Source organism: Coregonus clupeaformis, unplaced genomic scaffold (assembly GCF_020615455.1).
Source record: "Coregonus clupeaformis isolate EN_2021a unplaced genomic scaffold, ASM2061545v1 scaf0050, whole genome shotgun sequence".
NCBI classification, from domain to species: domain Eukaryota; kingdom Metazoa; phylum Chordata; class Actinopteri; order Salmoniformes; family Salmonidae; genus Coregonus; species Coregonus clupeaformis.
Window position 1 is genome coordinate 745001 of NW_025533505.1, and position 14227 is coordinate 759227.

A 14227-nucleotide genomic window follows, 5' to 3' on the forward strand; every position below is an offset into this window, starting at 1 on the left:
TACTGCTGTATATATAGTGCATCTCTATTAGAATCCACTAATATGAAGGGGTGTCCACATACTGCTGTATATATAGTGCATCTCTATTAGAATCCACTAATATGAAGGGGTGTCCACATACTGCTGTATATAGTGTCGTTAAACCTGAGAACATTTTCATACACATCACCTGTTTGAGTCTTTGTAATCACTGTTTTACAGTTGACATGTTCTTCTAAGTAATTGTCTGTACAGAAAGAAGCTGCTATTTCATTCTTTATTATTTGTCTTGTGGTTGTAATATACAGTTCTCCCCACTGTATCTATATGAAATGAATCCTCCTCGTTCCCACGACAGTCCATTGTTCTTATGTTTGTTGTATTTCTCAAACAATTGATTCATATGAAACATAATTGTTTCTCTTTAACTCATAAAGAGATGCTGTTTAGCCACATATTGTCCAAAGCCTTCTATTGTTTTTCACCAATACATTGTTCTTTTTCTAGAAGGAGCTTTTTCATTTCTAAGAGGTCTAGTGGTGGTTTCCCCCCGTCCTGAATGAAGGAGAGAGAACACCCCCCGTCCTGAATGAAGGAGAGAGAACACCCCTCCCCCATTACTAGGTCAAATAATGATCTGCTACTGACATATCCTCCCCCATTACTAGGTCAAATAATGATCTGCTACTGACATATCCTCCCCCATTACTAGGTCAAATAATGATCTGCTACTGACATATCCTCCCCCATTACTAGGTCAAATAATGATCTGCTACTGACATATCCTCCCCCATTACTAGATCAAATAATGATCTGCTACTGACATATCTTGCCCCATTACTAGGTCAAATAATGATCTGCTACTGACATATCTTCCCCCATTACTAGATCAAATAATGATCTGCTACTGACATATCTTCCCCCATTACTAGGTCAAATAATGATCTGCTACTGACATATCTTCCCCCATTACTAGGTCAAATAATGATCTGCTACTGACATATCTTCCCCCATTACTAGGTCAAATAATGCTAGTTATCCACCGCACTTTGTATTGAGTCAGATTATTGATTAGATCAGTTAAGACCCATCATCTCTAACTGAAACGGATGGTAAAGACCGGTTGAACACTAAACAATCTTTAATCCATTTCAGACACTATGAATACTGGTTGATTGTAAACCTTTTCATTCCAGGTAGGTTAATATCCTGGTACATTGGTTGATAATACTGTATGGTAGACTTCCCAGTGGACTAGCTGGTTGGGATGCATTTGGAAGGATTTATTGTTCATAGCTAAATGTTTCCCTGCTTCACCTTAATGCTTTTCCATTTGACTATTTATTGTAGTTTTTTTCCTTTTGTGATGTTTGTAAATCACTGCCCAAAACGCCCTGCGAGTATATCAACTATTACATAGAGATATTCTTTGTTGTTTTCTTTCATTATTGGGGGACATATTGTTTGTTTTTACCTTCAAGCATCTATCTACCTCACTCTTCATGATCTGTTAGTGTTACTGACATGACAATACATCTCACATTTTCTCATGAATCTGTCAAGACATTATTACTGTTCTGGTGTCTGGTTGAAACCTCATGAAACACTACCAACAGGGGGCGGAGATCGAGGTGCATTGTGAGAATTAGTTGGCGAGTGGGTAACCCGCCTCTACCATCCGTCCTATTGGCCAACGTGCAATCACTGGAAAATAAACTGGATGATCTCCGCTTGAGACTGTCCTACCAACGGGACATTAAAAACTGTAACATCTTATGTAAATGATGTAAATGTATGTTTCACAGAGTCGTGGCTGAACGACAACACAGATAATATTCAGTTGGCTGGGTTTTCCGTGCATCGGCAGGACAGAACAGCAACGTTTGGTAAGACGAGGGGCGGAGGGGTGTGTCTATTTGTCAATAACAGCTGGTACGTGATGTCTAATATTAAAGAAGTCTCAAGGTATTGCTCGCCTGAGGTAGAGTATCTCATGATAAGCTGTAGACCCACTATCTACCAAGAGAGTTTCATCTATATTATTCGTAGCCGTTTATTTACCACCACAAACCAATGCTGGCACTAAGACCGCACTCAACGAGCTGTATAAGGCCATAAGCAAACAGGAAAACGCTCATCCAGAAGTGGCGCTCCTAGTGGCCGGGGACTTTAATGCAGGGAAACTTAAAAAACCAGTTCTACCTCATTTCTACCAGCATGTTAAATGTGCAACCAGAGGGAAAAAAACTCTAGACCACCTTTACTCTACACACAGAGACGCATACAAAGCTCTCCCTCGCCCTCCATTTGGCAAATCTGACCATAATTCTATCCTCCTGATTCCTGCTAACAAGCAAAAACTAAAGCAGGAAGTACCAGTGACTCGCTCAATAAGGAAGTGGTCAGATGAAGCAGATGCTAAGCTACAGGACTGTTTTGCTAGCACAGACTGTAATATGTTCTGGGATTCATCCAATGGGATTGAGTATACCATCTTATTCACCGGCTTCATCAATAAGTGCATTGACGACGTCGTCCCCACAGTGACCGTACGTACAGCACCAGTCAAAAGTTTTAGAACACCTGCTCATTCAAGGGTTTTTCTTTATTTTTACTATTTTCTACGTTGTAGAATAATAGTGAAGACATCGAAGCTATGAAATAACACATATGGAATCATGTAATAACCAAAAAAGTGTTAAACAAATCTAAATATATTTTAGATTTTAGATTCTTCAAATAGCCACCCTTTGCCTTGATGACAGCTTTGCACACTCTTGGCATTCTCTCAACCAGCTTCATGAGGTAGTCACCTGGAATGCATTTAAATTAACAGGTGTGCCTTGTTAAAAGTTAATTTGTGGAATTTCAATCCTTAATGCGTTTTACCCAATCAGTTGTGTTGTGACAAGGTAGGGGGGTATACAGAAGATGGCGCTATTTGGTAAAAGACCAAGTCCATATTATGGCAAGAACAGCTCAAATAAGCAAAGAGAAACGACAGTCCATCATTACTTTAAGACATGAAGTTCAGTCAATCCGGAACAGTTCAAGAACTTAGAAAGTTTCTTCAAGTGCAGTCGCAAAAACCATCAAGCGCTATGATGAAACTGGCTCTCATAAGGACCGCCACAGGAATGGAAGACCCAGAGTTACCTCTGCATTAGATTTAACTGCACCTCAGATTGCAGCCCAAATAAATGCTTCACAAAGTTCAAGTAACAGACACATCTCAACATCAACTGTTCTGAGGAGACTGCGTGAATCAGGCCTTCATGGTTGAATTGCTGCAAACAAACCACTACTAAAGGACACCAAAAAGAAGAAGAGACTTGCTTGGGCCAAGAAAACACGAGCAATGGACATTAGACCGGTGGAAATCTGTCCTTTTGTCTGATGATTCCAATTTGAGATTTTTGGTTCAAACCGCCGTGTCTTTGTGAGACGCAGAGTAGGTGAACGGATGATCTCAGCATGTGTGGTTCCCACTGTGAAGCATGGAGGAGGAGGTGTGATGGTGTGGGGGTGCTTTGCTTTGCTTTGTGATTTATTTAGAATTCAAGGCACACTTAACCAGCATGGCTACCACAGCATTCTGCAGCGATACGCCATCCCATCTCGTTTGCACTTAGTGGGACTATCATTTATTTTTCAACAGGACAATGACCCAACACACCTCCAGGATGTGAAGGGGCTATTTTACCAAGAAGGAGAGTGATGGAGTGCTGCATCAGATGGCCCCGTATAGCTCAGTTGGTAGAGCATGGCGCTTGCAATGCCAGGGTTGTGGGTTCGATTCCCACGGGGGGCCAGTATGAAACAAATTAATAAATGTATGCACTTACTAACTGTAAGTCGCTCTGGATAAGAGCGTCTGCTAAATGACTTAAATATAAAATGTAAATGACCTGGCCTCCACAATCACCCAACCTCAACCCAACAGAGTGAAGGAAATTTTGGCCCACTATTCCATACAAACCTTCTCCAGATCCTTCAGGTTTCGGGGCTGTCGCTGGGCAATACGGACTTTCAGCTCCCTCCAAAGATTTTCTATTGGGTTCAGGTCTGGAGACTGGCTAGGCCACTCCAGGACCTTGAGATGCTTCTTACGGAGCCACTCCTTAGTTGCCCTGGCTGTGTGTTTCGGGTCGTTGTCATGCTGGAAGACCCAGCCACGACCCATCTTCAATGCTCTTACTGAGGGAAGGAGGTTGTTGGCCAAGATCTCGTGATACATGGCCCCATCCATCCTCCCCTCAATACGGTGCAGTCGTCCTGTCCCCTTTGCAGAAAAGCATCCGCAAAGAATGATGTTTCCACTTCCATGCTTCACGGTTGGGATGGTGTTCTTGGGGTTGTACTCATCCTTCTTCTTCCTCCAAACACGGCGAGTGGAGTTTAGACCAAAAAGCTCTATTTTTGTCTCATCAGACCACATGACCTTCTTCCATGACCTTCTTCCATTCCTCCTCTGGATCATCCAGATGGTCATTGGCAAACTTCAGACGGGCCTGGACATGCGCTGGCTTGAGCAGGGGGACCTTGCGTGCGCTGCAGGATTTTAATCCATGACGGCGTAGTGTGTTACTAATGGTTTTCTTTGAGACTGTGGTCCCAGCTCTCTTCAGGTCATTGACCAGGTCCTGCCGTGTAGTTCTGGGCTGATCCCTCACCTTCCTCATGATCATGGATGCCCCACGAGGTGAGATCTTGCATGGAGCCCCAGACCAAGGGTGATTGACCGTCATCTTGAACTTCTTCCATTTTCTAATAATTGTGCCAACAGTTGTTGCCTTCTCACCAAGCTGCTTGCCTATTGTCCTGTAGCCCATCCCAGCCTTGTGCAGGTCTACAATTGTATCCCTGATGTCCTTACACAGCTCTCTGGTCTTGGCCATTGTGGAGAGGTTGGAGTCTGTTTGATTGAGTGTGTGGACAGGTGTCTTTTATACAGGTAACGAGTTCAAACAGGTGCAGTTAATACAGGTAATGAGTGGAGAACAGGAGGGCTTCTTAAAGAAAAACTAACAGGTCTGTGAGAGCTGGAATTCTTACTGGTTGGTAGGTGATCAAATACTTATGTCATGCAATAAAATGCAAATTAATTACTTAAAAATCATACAATATGATTTTCTGGACTTTTGTTTTAGATTCCGTCTCTCACAGTTGAAGTGTACCTATGATAAAAATTACAGACCTCTACATGCTTTGTAAGTAGGAAAACCTGCAAAATCGGCAGTGTATCAAATACTTGTTCTCCCCACTGTATATGGGAACTCCTTCAAGAATATTGGAAAAGCATTCCTAATGAAGCTGGTTGAGAGAATGCCAAGAGTGTGCAAAGCTGTCATCAAGGCAAAGGGTGGCTATTTGAAGAATCTCAAATATAAATATATATTTTGATTTGTTTAACACTCTTTTGGTTACTACATGATTCCATATGTGTTATTTCATAGTTTTGATGTCTTCACTATTATTCTACAATGTAGAAAATAGTTTTAAAAAAATAAAGAAAAACCCTGGAATGAGGAGGTGTCCCCAAACTTTTGACTGGTCCTGTGTATTCATGTGATGAGTGACAAAATAATGACTATCTATGGGCTAAAAACCTAAATAGAAAACCGTTAGATGCCCAAGTCATAAACGGCTCTCTAAGGTCTGCAATGACTAACATGACAAGAGGAACTGATGATGCTCTACCCAATTTACAAATTGCACCTTTCAAGAGTACGTTTAACGCCGGACTGAGTTCCATTAAAAATATACAGGAGGGCGCTCTTCCTCCAGAACCAACTGTACTGTGCTTTTGAGACAGTGTCTGTACCTGATATGCTTAATTCAGTATGCCACTGTATACATGTTCTGAAACGGTACAGACACTGTCTCAAAGATACGGTCCAGTTGGTTCTGGAGGAAGAGCGCCCTCCGTGTCGCTATGATGCCTCAAAAACTACAACCACAACCGGCCAACAAGTCACACTTTTTAGACGCATCCGGCTCCAGTCAATGACGTCGCGGTTTACTTTTTTACGTCTGTTGATCAAATGACAGCTCAAAACATTTGGAAAATACATCAATATGTGCCAGCAGCGACGTGATCAGGCCTTACATTTGTTCTGCAAGGATAAGGTAAAGGAAGTAGCTAAGCTAACAGTTTGACCTGAATAATCAGTTCACTTGGAGATGTGCTCTCAAAGAAGCTAGGTACTGTTTTGAAACCTTTGATAATGATGTTGATTTTAATTGGCCATAACGTTACATGGCTAGCTAGCTAGCTACTTACAGAAGTTAACAGTTTGTTTTGCACATTGCCAAGGAAGACCCAAGTGCTCGCAACTAACGTTAGCTTGCTCTGCATGGCATATAGCAAAGTGTTAACCTTACTGTTATGCTAACGTTAGCTTGCTCTGCATGGCATATAGCGACGTGTTAACCTTACTGTTATGCTAACGTTAGCTTGCTCTGCATGGCATATAGCAACGTGTTAACCTTACTGTTATGCTAACGTTAGCTTGCTCTGCATGGCATATAGCGACGTGTTAACCTTACTGTTATGCTAACGTTAGCTTGCTCTGCATGGCATATAGCAACGTGTTAACCTTACTGTTATGCTAACGTTAGCTTGCTCTGCATGGCATATAGCGACGTGTTAACGTTACTGTTATGCTAACGTTAGCTTGCTCTGCATGGCATATAGCGACGTGTTAACCTTACTGTTATGCTAACGTTAGCTTGCTCTGCATGGCATATAGCGACGTGTTAACGTTACTGTTATGCTAACGTTAGCTTGCTCTGCATGGCATATAGCAACGTGTTAACCTTACTGTTATGCTAACGTTAGCTTGCTCTGCATGGCATATAGCGACGTGTTAACCTTACTGTTATGCTAACGTTAGCTTGCTCTGCATGGCATATAGCGACGTGTTAACCTTACTGTTATGCTAACGTTAGCTTGCTCTGCATGGCATATAGCGACGTGTTTACCTTACTGTTATGCTAACGTTAGCTTGCTCTGCATGGCATATAGCGACGTGTTAACCTTACTGTTATGCTAACGTTAGCTTGCTCTGCATGGCATATAGCGACGTGTTAACGTTACTGTTATGCTAACGTTAGCTTGCTCTGCATGGCATATAGCGACGTGTTAACCTTACTGTTATGCTAACGTTAGCTTGCTCTGCATGGCATATAGCGACGTGTTAACCTTACTGTTATGCTAACGTTAGCTTGCTCTGCATGGCATATAGCGACGTGTTAACCTTACTGTTATGCTAACGTTAGCTTGCTCTGCATGGCATATAGCGACGTGTTTACCTTACTGTTATGCTAACGTTAGCTTGCTCTGCATGGCATATAGCGACGTGTTAACGTTACTGTTATGCTAACGTTAGCTTGCTCTGCATGGCATATAGCAACGTGTTAACCTTACTGTTATGCTAACGTTAGCTTGCTCTGCATGGCATATAGCGACGTGTTAACCTTACTGTTATGCTAACGTTAGCTTGCTCTGCATGGCATATAGCGACGTGTTAACCTTACTGTTATGCTAACGTTAGCTTGCTCTGCATGGCATATAGCGACGTGTTTACCTTACTGTTATGCTAACGTTAGCTTGCTCTGCATGGCATATAGCGACGTGTTTACCTTACTGTTATGCTAACGTTAGCTTGCTCTGCATGGCATATAGCGACGTGTTAACCTTACTGTTATGCTAACGTTAGCTTGCTCTGCATGGCATATAGCAAAGTGTTAACCTTACTGTTATGCTAACGTTAGCTTGCTCTGCATGGCATATAGCAACGTGTTTACCTTACTGTTATGCTAACGTTAGCTTGCTCTGCATGGCATATAGCAACGTGTTAACCTTACTGTTATGCTAACGTTAGCTTGCTCTGCATGGCATATAGCGACGTGTTAACGTTACTGTTATGCTAACGTTAGCTTGCTCTGCATGGCATATAGCAACGTGTTAACCTTACTGTTATGCTAACGTTAGCTTGCTCTGCATGGCATATAGCGACGTGTTAACCTTACTGTTATGCTAACGTTAGCTTGCTCTGCATGGCATATAGCAACGTGTTAACCTTACTGTTATGCTAACGTTAGCTTGCTCTGCATGGCATATAGCGACGTGTTTACCTTACTGTTATGCTAACGTTAGCTTGCTCTGCATGGCATATAGCAACGTGTTAACCTTACTGTTATGCTAACGTTAGCTTGCTCTGCATGGCATATAGCGACGTGTTAACGTTACTGTTATGCTAACGTTAGCTTGCTCTGCATGGCATATAGCGACGTGTTTACCTTACTGTTATGCTAACGTTAGCTTGCTCTGCATGGCATATAGCGACGTGTTAACGTTACTGTTATGCTAACGTTAGCTTGCTCTGCATGGCATATAGCAACGTGTTAACCTTACTGTTATGCTAACGTTAGCTTGCTCTGCATGGCATATAGCGGCGTGTTAACCTTACTGTTATGCTAACGTTAGCTTGCTCTGCATGGCATATAGCGACGTGTTAACCTTACTGTTATGCTAACGTTAGCTTGCTCTGCATGGCATATAGCGGCGTGTTAACCTTACTGTTATGCTAACGTTAGCTTGCTCTGCATGGCATATAGCGACGTGTTTACCTTACTGTTATGCTAACGTTAGCTTGCTCTGCATGGCATATAGCGACGTGTTAACGTTACTGTTATGCTAACGTTAGCTTGCTCTGCATGGCATATAGCAACGTGTTAACCTTACTGTTATGCTAACGTTAGCTTGCTCTGCATGGCATATAGCGACGTGTTAACCTTACTGTTATGCTAACGTTAGCTTGCTCTGCATGGCATATAGCGACGTGTTAACCTTACTGTTATGCTAACGTTAGCTTGCTCTGCATGGCATATAGCGACGTGTTTACCTTACTGTTATGCTAACGTTAGCTTGCTCTGCATGGCATATAGCGACGTGTTTACCTTACTGTTATGCTAACGTTAGCTTGCTCTGCATGGCATATAGCGACGTGTTAACCTTACTGTTATGCTAACGTTAGCTTGCTCTGCATGGCATATAGCAAAGTGTTAACCTTACTGTTATGCTAACGTTAGCTTGCTCTGCATGGCATATAGCAACGTGTTTACCTTACTGTTATGCTAACGTTAGCTTGCTCTGCATGGCATATAGCAACATGTTAACCTTACTGTTATGCTAACGTTAGCTTGCTCTGCATGGCATATAGCAACGTGTTAACCTTACTGTTATGCTAACGTTAGCTTGCTCTGCATGGCATATAGCGACGTGTTAACGTTACTGTTATGCTAACGTTAGCTTGCTCTGCATGGCATATAGCAACGTGTTAACGTTACTGTTATGCTAACGTTAGCTTGCTCTGCATGGCATATAGCGACGTGTTTACCTTACTGTTATGCTAACGTTAGCTTGCTCTGCATGGCATATAGCGACGTGTTTACCTTACTGTTATGCTAACGTTAGCTTGCTCTGCATGGCATATAGCGACGTGTTTACCTTACTGTTATGCTAACGTTAGCTTGCTCTGCATGGCATATAGCAACGTGTTAACGTTACTGTTATGCTAACGTTAGCTTGCTCTGCATGGCATATAGCGACGTGTTTACCTTACTGTTATGCTAACGTTAGCTTGCTCTGCATGGCATATAGCAACGTGTTAACGTTACTGTTATGCTAACGTTAGCTTGCTCTGCATGGCATATAGCGACGTGTTAAGCTTACTGTTATGCTAACGTTAGCTTGCTCTGCATGGCATATAGCGACGTGTTAACCTTACTGTTATGCTAACGTTAGCTTGCTCTGCATGGCATATAGCAACGTGTTAACGTTACTGTTATGCTAACGTTAGCTTGCTCTGCATGGCATATAGCGACGTGTTTACCTTACTGTTATGCTAACGTTAGCTTGCTCTGCATGGCATATAGCGACGTGTTAACCTTACTGTTATGCTAACGTTAGCTTGCTCTGCATGGCATATAGCGACGTGTTAACCTTACTGTTATGCTAACGTTAGCTTGCTCTGCATGGCATATAGCAACGTGTTAACGTTACTGTTATGCTAACGTTAGCTTGCTCTGCATGGCATATAGCGACGTGTTTACCTTACTGTTATGCTAACGTTAGCTTGCTCTGCATGGCATATAGCGACGTGTTTACCTTACTGTTATGCTAACGTTAGCTTGCTCTGCATGGCATATAGCGACGTGTTAACCTTACTGTTATGCTAACGTTAGCTTGCTCTGCATGGCATATAGCAACGTTTTAACGTTACTGTTATGCTAACGTTAGCTTGCTCTGCATGGCATATAGCGACGTGTTAACCTTACTGTTATGCTAACGTTAGCTTGCTCTGCATGGCATATAGCAACGTGTTAACCTTACTGTTATGCTAACGTTAGCTTGCTCTGCATGGCATATAGCGACGTGTTAACCTTACTGTTATGCTAACGTTAGCTTGCTCTGCATGGCATATAGCAACGTGTTAACGTTACTGTTATGCTAACGTTAGCTTGCTCTGCATGGCATATAGCGACGTGTTTACCTTACTGTTATGCTAACGTTAGCTTGCTCTGCATGGCATATAGCGACGTGTTTACCTTACTGTTATGCTAACGTTAGCTTGCTCTGCATGGCATATAGCAACGTGTTAACCTTACTGTTATGCTAACGTTAGCTTGCTCTGCATGGCATATAGCAACGTGTTAACGTTACTGTTATGCTAACGTTAGCTTGCTCTGCATGGCATATAGCGGCGTGTTAACCTTACTGTTATGCTAACGTTAGCTTGCTCTGCATGGCATATAGCGGCGTGTTTACCTTACTGTTATGCTAACGTTAGCTTGCTCTGCATGGCATATAGCGACGTGTTAACCTTACTGTTATGCTAACGTTAGCTTGCTCTGCATGGCATATAGCGACGTGTTTACCTTACTGTTATGCTAACGTTAGCTTGCTCTGCATGGCATATAGCAACGTGTTAACGTTACTGTTATGCTAACGTTAGCTTGCTCTGCATGGCATATAGCGACGTGTTAACGTTACTGTTATGCTAACGTTAGCTTGCTCTGCATGGCATATAGCGACGTGTTTACCTTACTGTTATGCTAACGTTAGCTTGCTCTGCATGGCATATAGCGACGTGTTAACCTTACTGTTATGCTAACGTTAGCTTGCTCTGCATGGCATATAGCGGCGTGTTAACGTTACTGTTATGCTAACGTTAGCTTGCTCTGCATGGCATATAGCGACGTGTTAACCTTACTGTTATGCTAACGTTAGCTTGCTCTGCATGGCATATAGCAACGTGTTAACGTTACTGTTATGCTAACGTTAGCTTGCTCTGCATGGCATATAGCGACGTGTTAACCTTACTGTTATGCTAACGTTAGCTTGCTCTGCATGGCATATAGCGACGTGTTTACCTTACTGTTATGCTAACGTTAGCTTGCTCTGCATGGCATATAGCAACGTGTTAACCTTACTGTTATGCTAACGTTAGCTTGCTCTGCATGGCATATAGCGACGTGTTTACCTTACTGTTATGCTATCGTAAGCCAAAGATACTGCTGGTAGAACTAGCTAATAGCTAGCTAGATAGTCATCATCTTTCCTACGGTATGTATTTGACATCCATCCAAGCTGTATGTCTGATATATGAATACAACATTGTGTTTTACTGTATCTAACTATTGTACATGTAGGTGTTCTACTTTGCCATTGCATCATGGTCCCAGTCTGATTATGGGAACATCTCTGTTTTGTTGTTAATTCTCTTCTCTAAGGTGTCGGCCGTGGTTTAGATAGAAGACAGAGAGAGAGGTGCAGGAAGTGAGCCCTCCTATAGCGGTGCTTCTTTGTTGCCATGGCCTCTGAGCTGCAGGATGCGATCTGGATGGCTAAACAGGAGCGTCACAAGAACCTGTTCCTCAACTACAGGTGTGTGGTTTATTAACACATGTTCCTATCCATTAAAGGAAATGTCAGTTATATTATAGCCTAGAGTGCTAGCCTTAATTCAACCTGTTCCTCAACTACAGGAACCTGAACCACTTCCCTGTAGAGCTGCTGAAGGATGAAGGTCTACAGTTCCTACAGAGGCTCTACATGAAGAGGAACTCTCTCACCACGCTGGTACTGACCGGTCCAGCCTGTTACACGCTGGTACTGACCGGTCCAGCCTGTTACACGCTGGTACTGACCGGTCCAGCCTGTTACACGCTGGTACTGACCGGTCCAGCCTGTTACACGCTGGTACTGACCGGTCCAGCCTGTTACACGCTGGTACTGACCGGTCCAGCCTGTTACACGCTGGTACTGACCGGTCCAGCCTGTTACACGCTGGTACTGACCGGCGGGGTCTCTGGTCCAGCCTGTTACACGCTGGTACTGACCGGCGGGGTCTCTGGTCCAGCCTGTTACACGCTGGTACTGACCGGCGGGGTCTCTGGTCCAGCCTGTTACACGCTGGTACTGACCGGCGGGGTCTCTGGTCCAGGCTGTTACACGCTGGTACTGACCGGCGGGGTCTCTGGTCCAGGCTGTTACACGCTGGTACTGACCGGCGGGGTCTCTGGTCCAGCCTGTTACACGCTGGTACTGACCGGCGGGGTCTCTGGTCCAGGCTGTTACACGCTGGTACTGACCGGCGGGGTCTCTGGTCCAGGCTGTTACACGCTGGTACTGACCGGCGGGGTCTCTGGTCCAGCCTGTTACACGCTGGTACTGACCGGCGGGGTCTCTGGTCCAGCCTGTTACACGCTGGTACTGACCGGCGGGGTCTCTGGTCCAGCCTGTTACACGCTGGTACTGACCGGCGGGGTCTCTGGTCCAGCCTGTTACACGCTGGTACTGACCGGCGGGGTCTCTGGTCCAGCCTGTTACACACTGCTTACTGACCGGCGGGGTCTCTGGTCCAGCCTGTTACACGCTGGTACTGACCAGTGGGGTCTCTGGTCCAGGCTGTTACACGCTGGTACTGACCGGTGGGGTCTCTGGTCCAGCCTGTTACACGCTGGTACTGACCGGCGGGGTCTCTGGTCCAGCCTGTTACACGCTGGTACTGACCGGTGGGGTCTCTGGTCCAGGCTGTTACACGCTGGTACTGACCGGTGGGGTCTCTGGTCCAGCCTGTTACACGCTGGTACTGACCGGTGGGGTCTCTGGTCCAGGCTGTTACACGTTGCTTGCTGACACTGAGCCTTTCAAGACGCACGTAACACCTTGGATCAGAGCTAGGTGTCTGTCCGGCATAGTTTAGATCCAGTATTTATGGGTGGTAGCTCTCATTCTGTAGCCTGGCTCCGAGCTCTTAGGGATGTAGTCAGGTTTCTATCAACGGCAGGTCATTCATATCGGTGGCATGACAATGAACGAACACAGAGATGAGTTTGCTGATTTTACAGGTTAGTTGCATTGTGGTCTGTGTTCTAAAAACATGCTTTCTCTCCTTTCTGCAGCCGGATAATCTTGCACAGAAGCTCCCCAACTTAATAGAGCTGTAAGTATAGAAGCTCCCCAACTTAATAGAGCTGTAAGTATAGAAGCTCCCCAACTCAATAGAGCTGTAAGTATAGAAGCTCCCCAACTCAATAGAGCTGTAAGTATAGAAGCTCCCCAACTCAATAGAGCTGTAAGTATAGAAGCTCCCCAACTCAATAGAGCTGTAAGTATAGAAGCTCCCCAACTTAATAGAGCTGTAAGTATAGAAGCTCCCCAACTCAATAGAGCTGTAAGTATAGAAGCTCCCCAACTTAATAGAGCTGTAAGTATAGAAGCTCCCCAACTCAATAGAGCTGTAAGTATAGAAGCTCCCCAACTCAATAGAGCTGTAAGTATAGAAGCTCCCCAACTCAATAGAGCTGTAAGTATAGAAGCTCCCCAACTCAATAGAGCTGTAGGTATAGAAGCTCCCCAACTCAATAGAGCTGTAAGTATAGAAGCTCCCCAACTCAATAGAGCTGTAAGTATAGAAGCTCCCCAACTCAATAGAGCTGTAAGTATAGAAGCTCCCCAACTCAATAGAGCTGTAAGTATAGAAGCTCCCCAACTCAATAGAGCTGTAAATATAGAAGCTCCCCATCTCAATAGAGCTGTAAGTATAGAAGCTCCCCAACTCAATAGAGCTGTAAGTATAGAAGCTCCCCAACTCAATAGAGCTGTAAGTATAGAAGCTCCCCAACTCAATAGAGCTGTAAGTATAGAAGCTCCCCAACTCAATAGAGCTGTAAGTAT

The 14227-nt window shown here is 44.0% G+C and overlaps 1 protein-coding gene and 1 long non-coding RNA gene across 4 annotated transcripts in view; both read left to right on the forward strand.

The window, feature by feature from the left end:
• Positions 1-556: 556 nt before the first annotated feature.
• On the forward strand, positions 557-1533 carry LOC121555641. Its single transcript, XR_005997970.2, has 2 exons — positions 557-603; positions 648-1533. It is a non-coding gene; the product is annotated as an uncharacterized LOC121555641 (long non-coding RNA).
• A 4428-nt stretch (positions 1534-5961) lies between these two features.
• lrrc28 (leucine rich repeat containing 28) overlaps positions 5962-14227 on the forward strand; it is a 56629-nt gene continuing 48363 nt past the window's right edge. The window contains exons 1-4 of one of the 3 annotated variants that reach the window (XM_045212774.1): positions 5962-6108; positions 11779-11932; positions 12034-12127; positions 13453-13493. In XM_045212774.1, coding sequence (XP_045068709.1) covers positions 11859-11932; positions 12034-12127; positions 13453-13493 — 209 coding nt within the window. In that variant the 5' untranslated portion in view covers positions 5962-6108; positions 11779-11858. Of the gene's footprint in view, positions 6184-11200; positions 11612-11778; positions 11933-12033; positions 12128-13452; positions 13494-14227 lie in introns of those variants that run through there. The other 2 variants (XM_045212775.1, XM_045212776.1) reach the window with 2 other exon arrangements.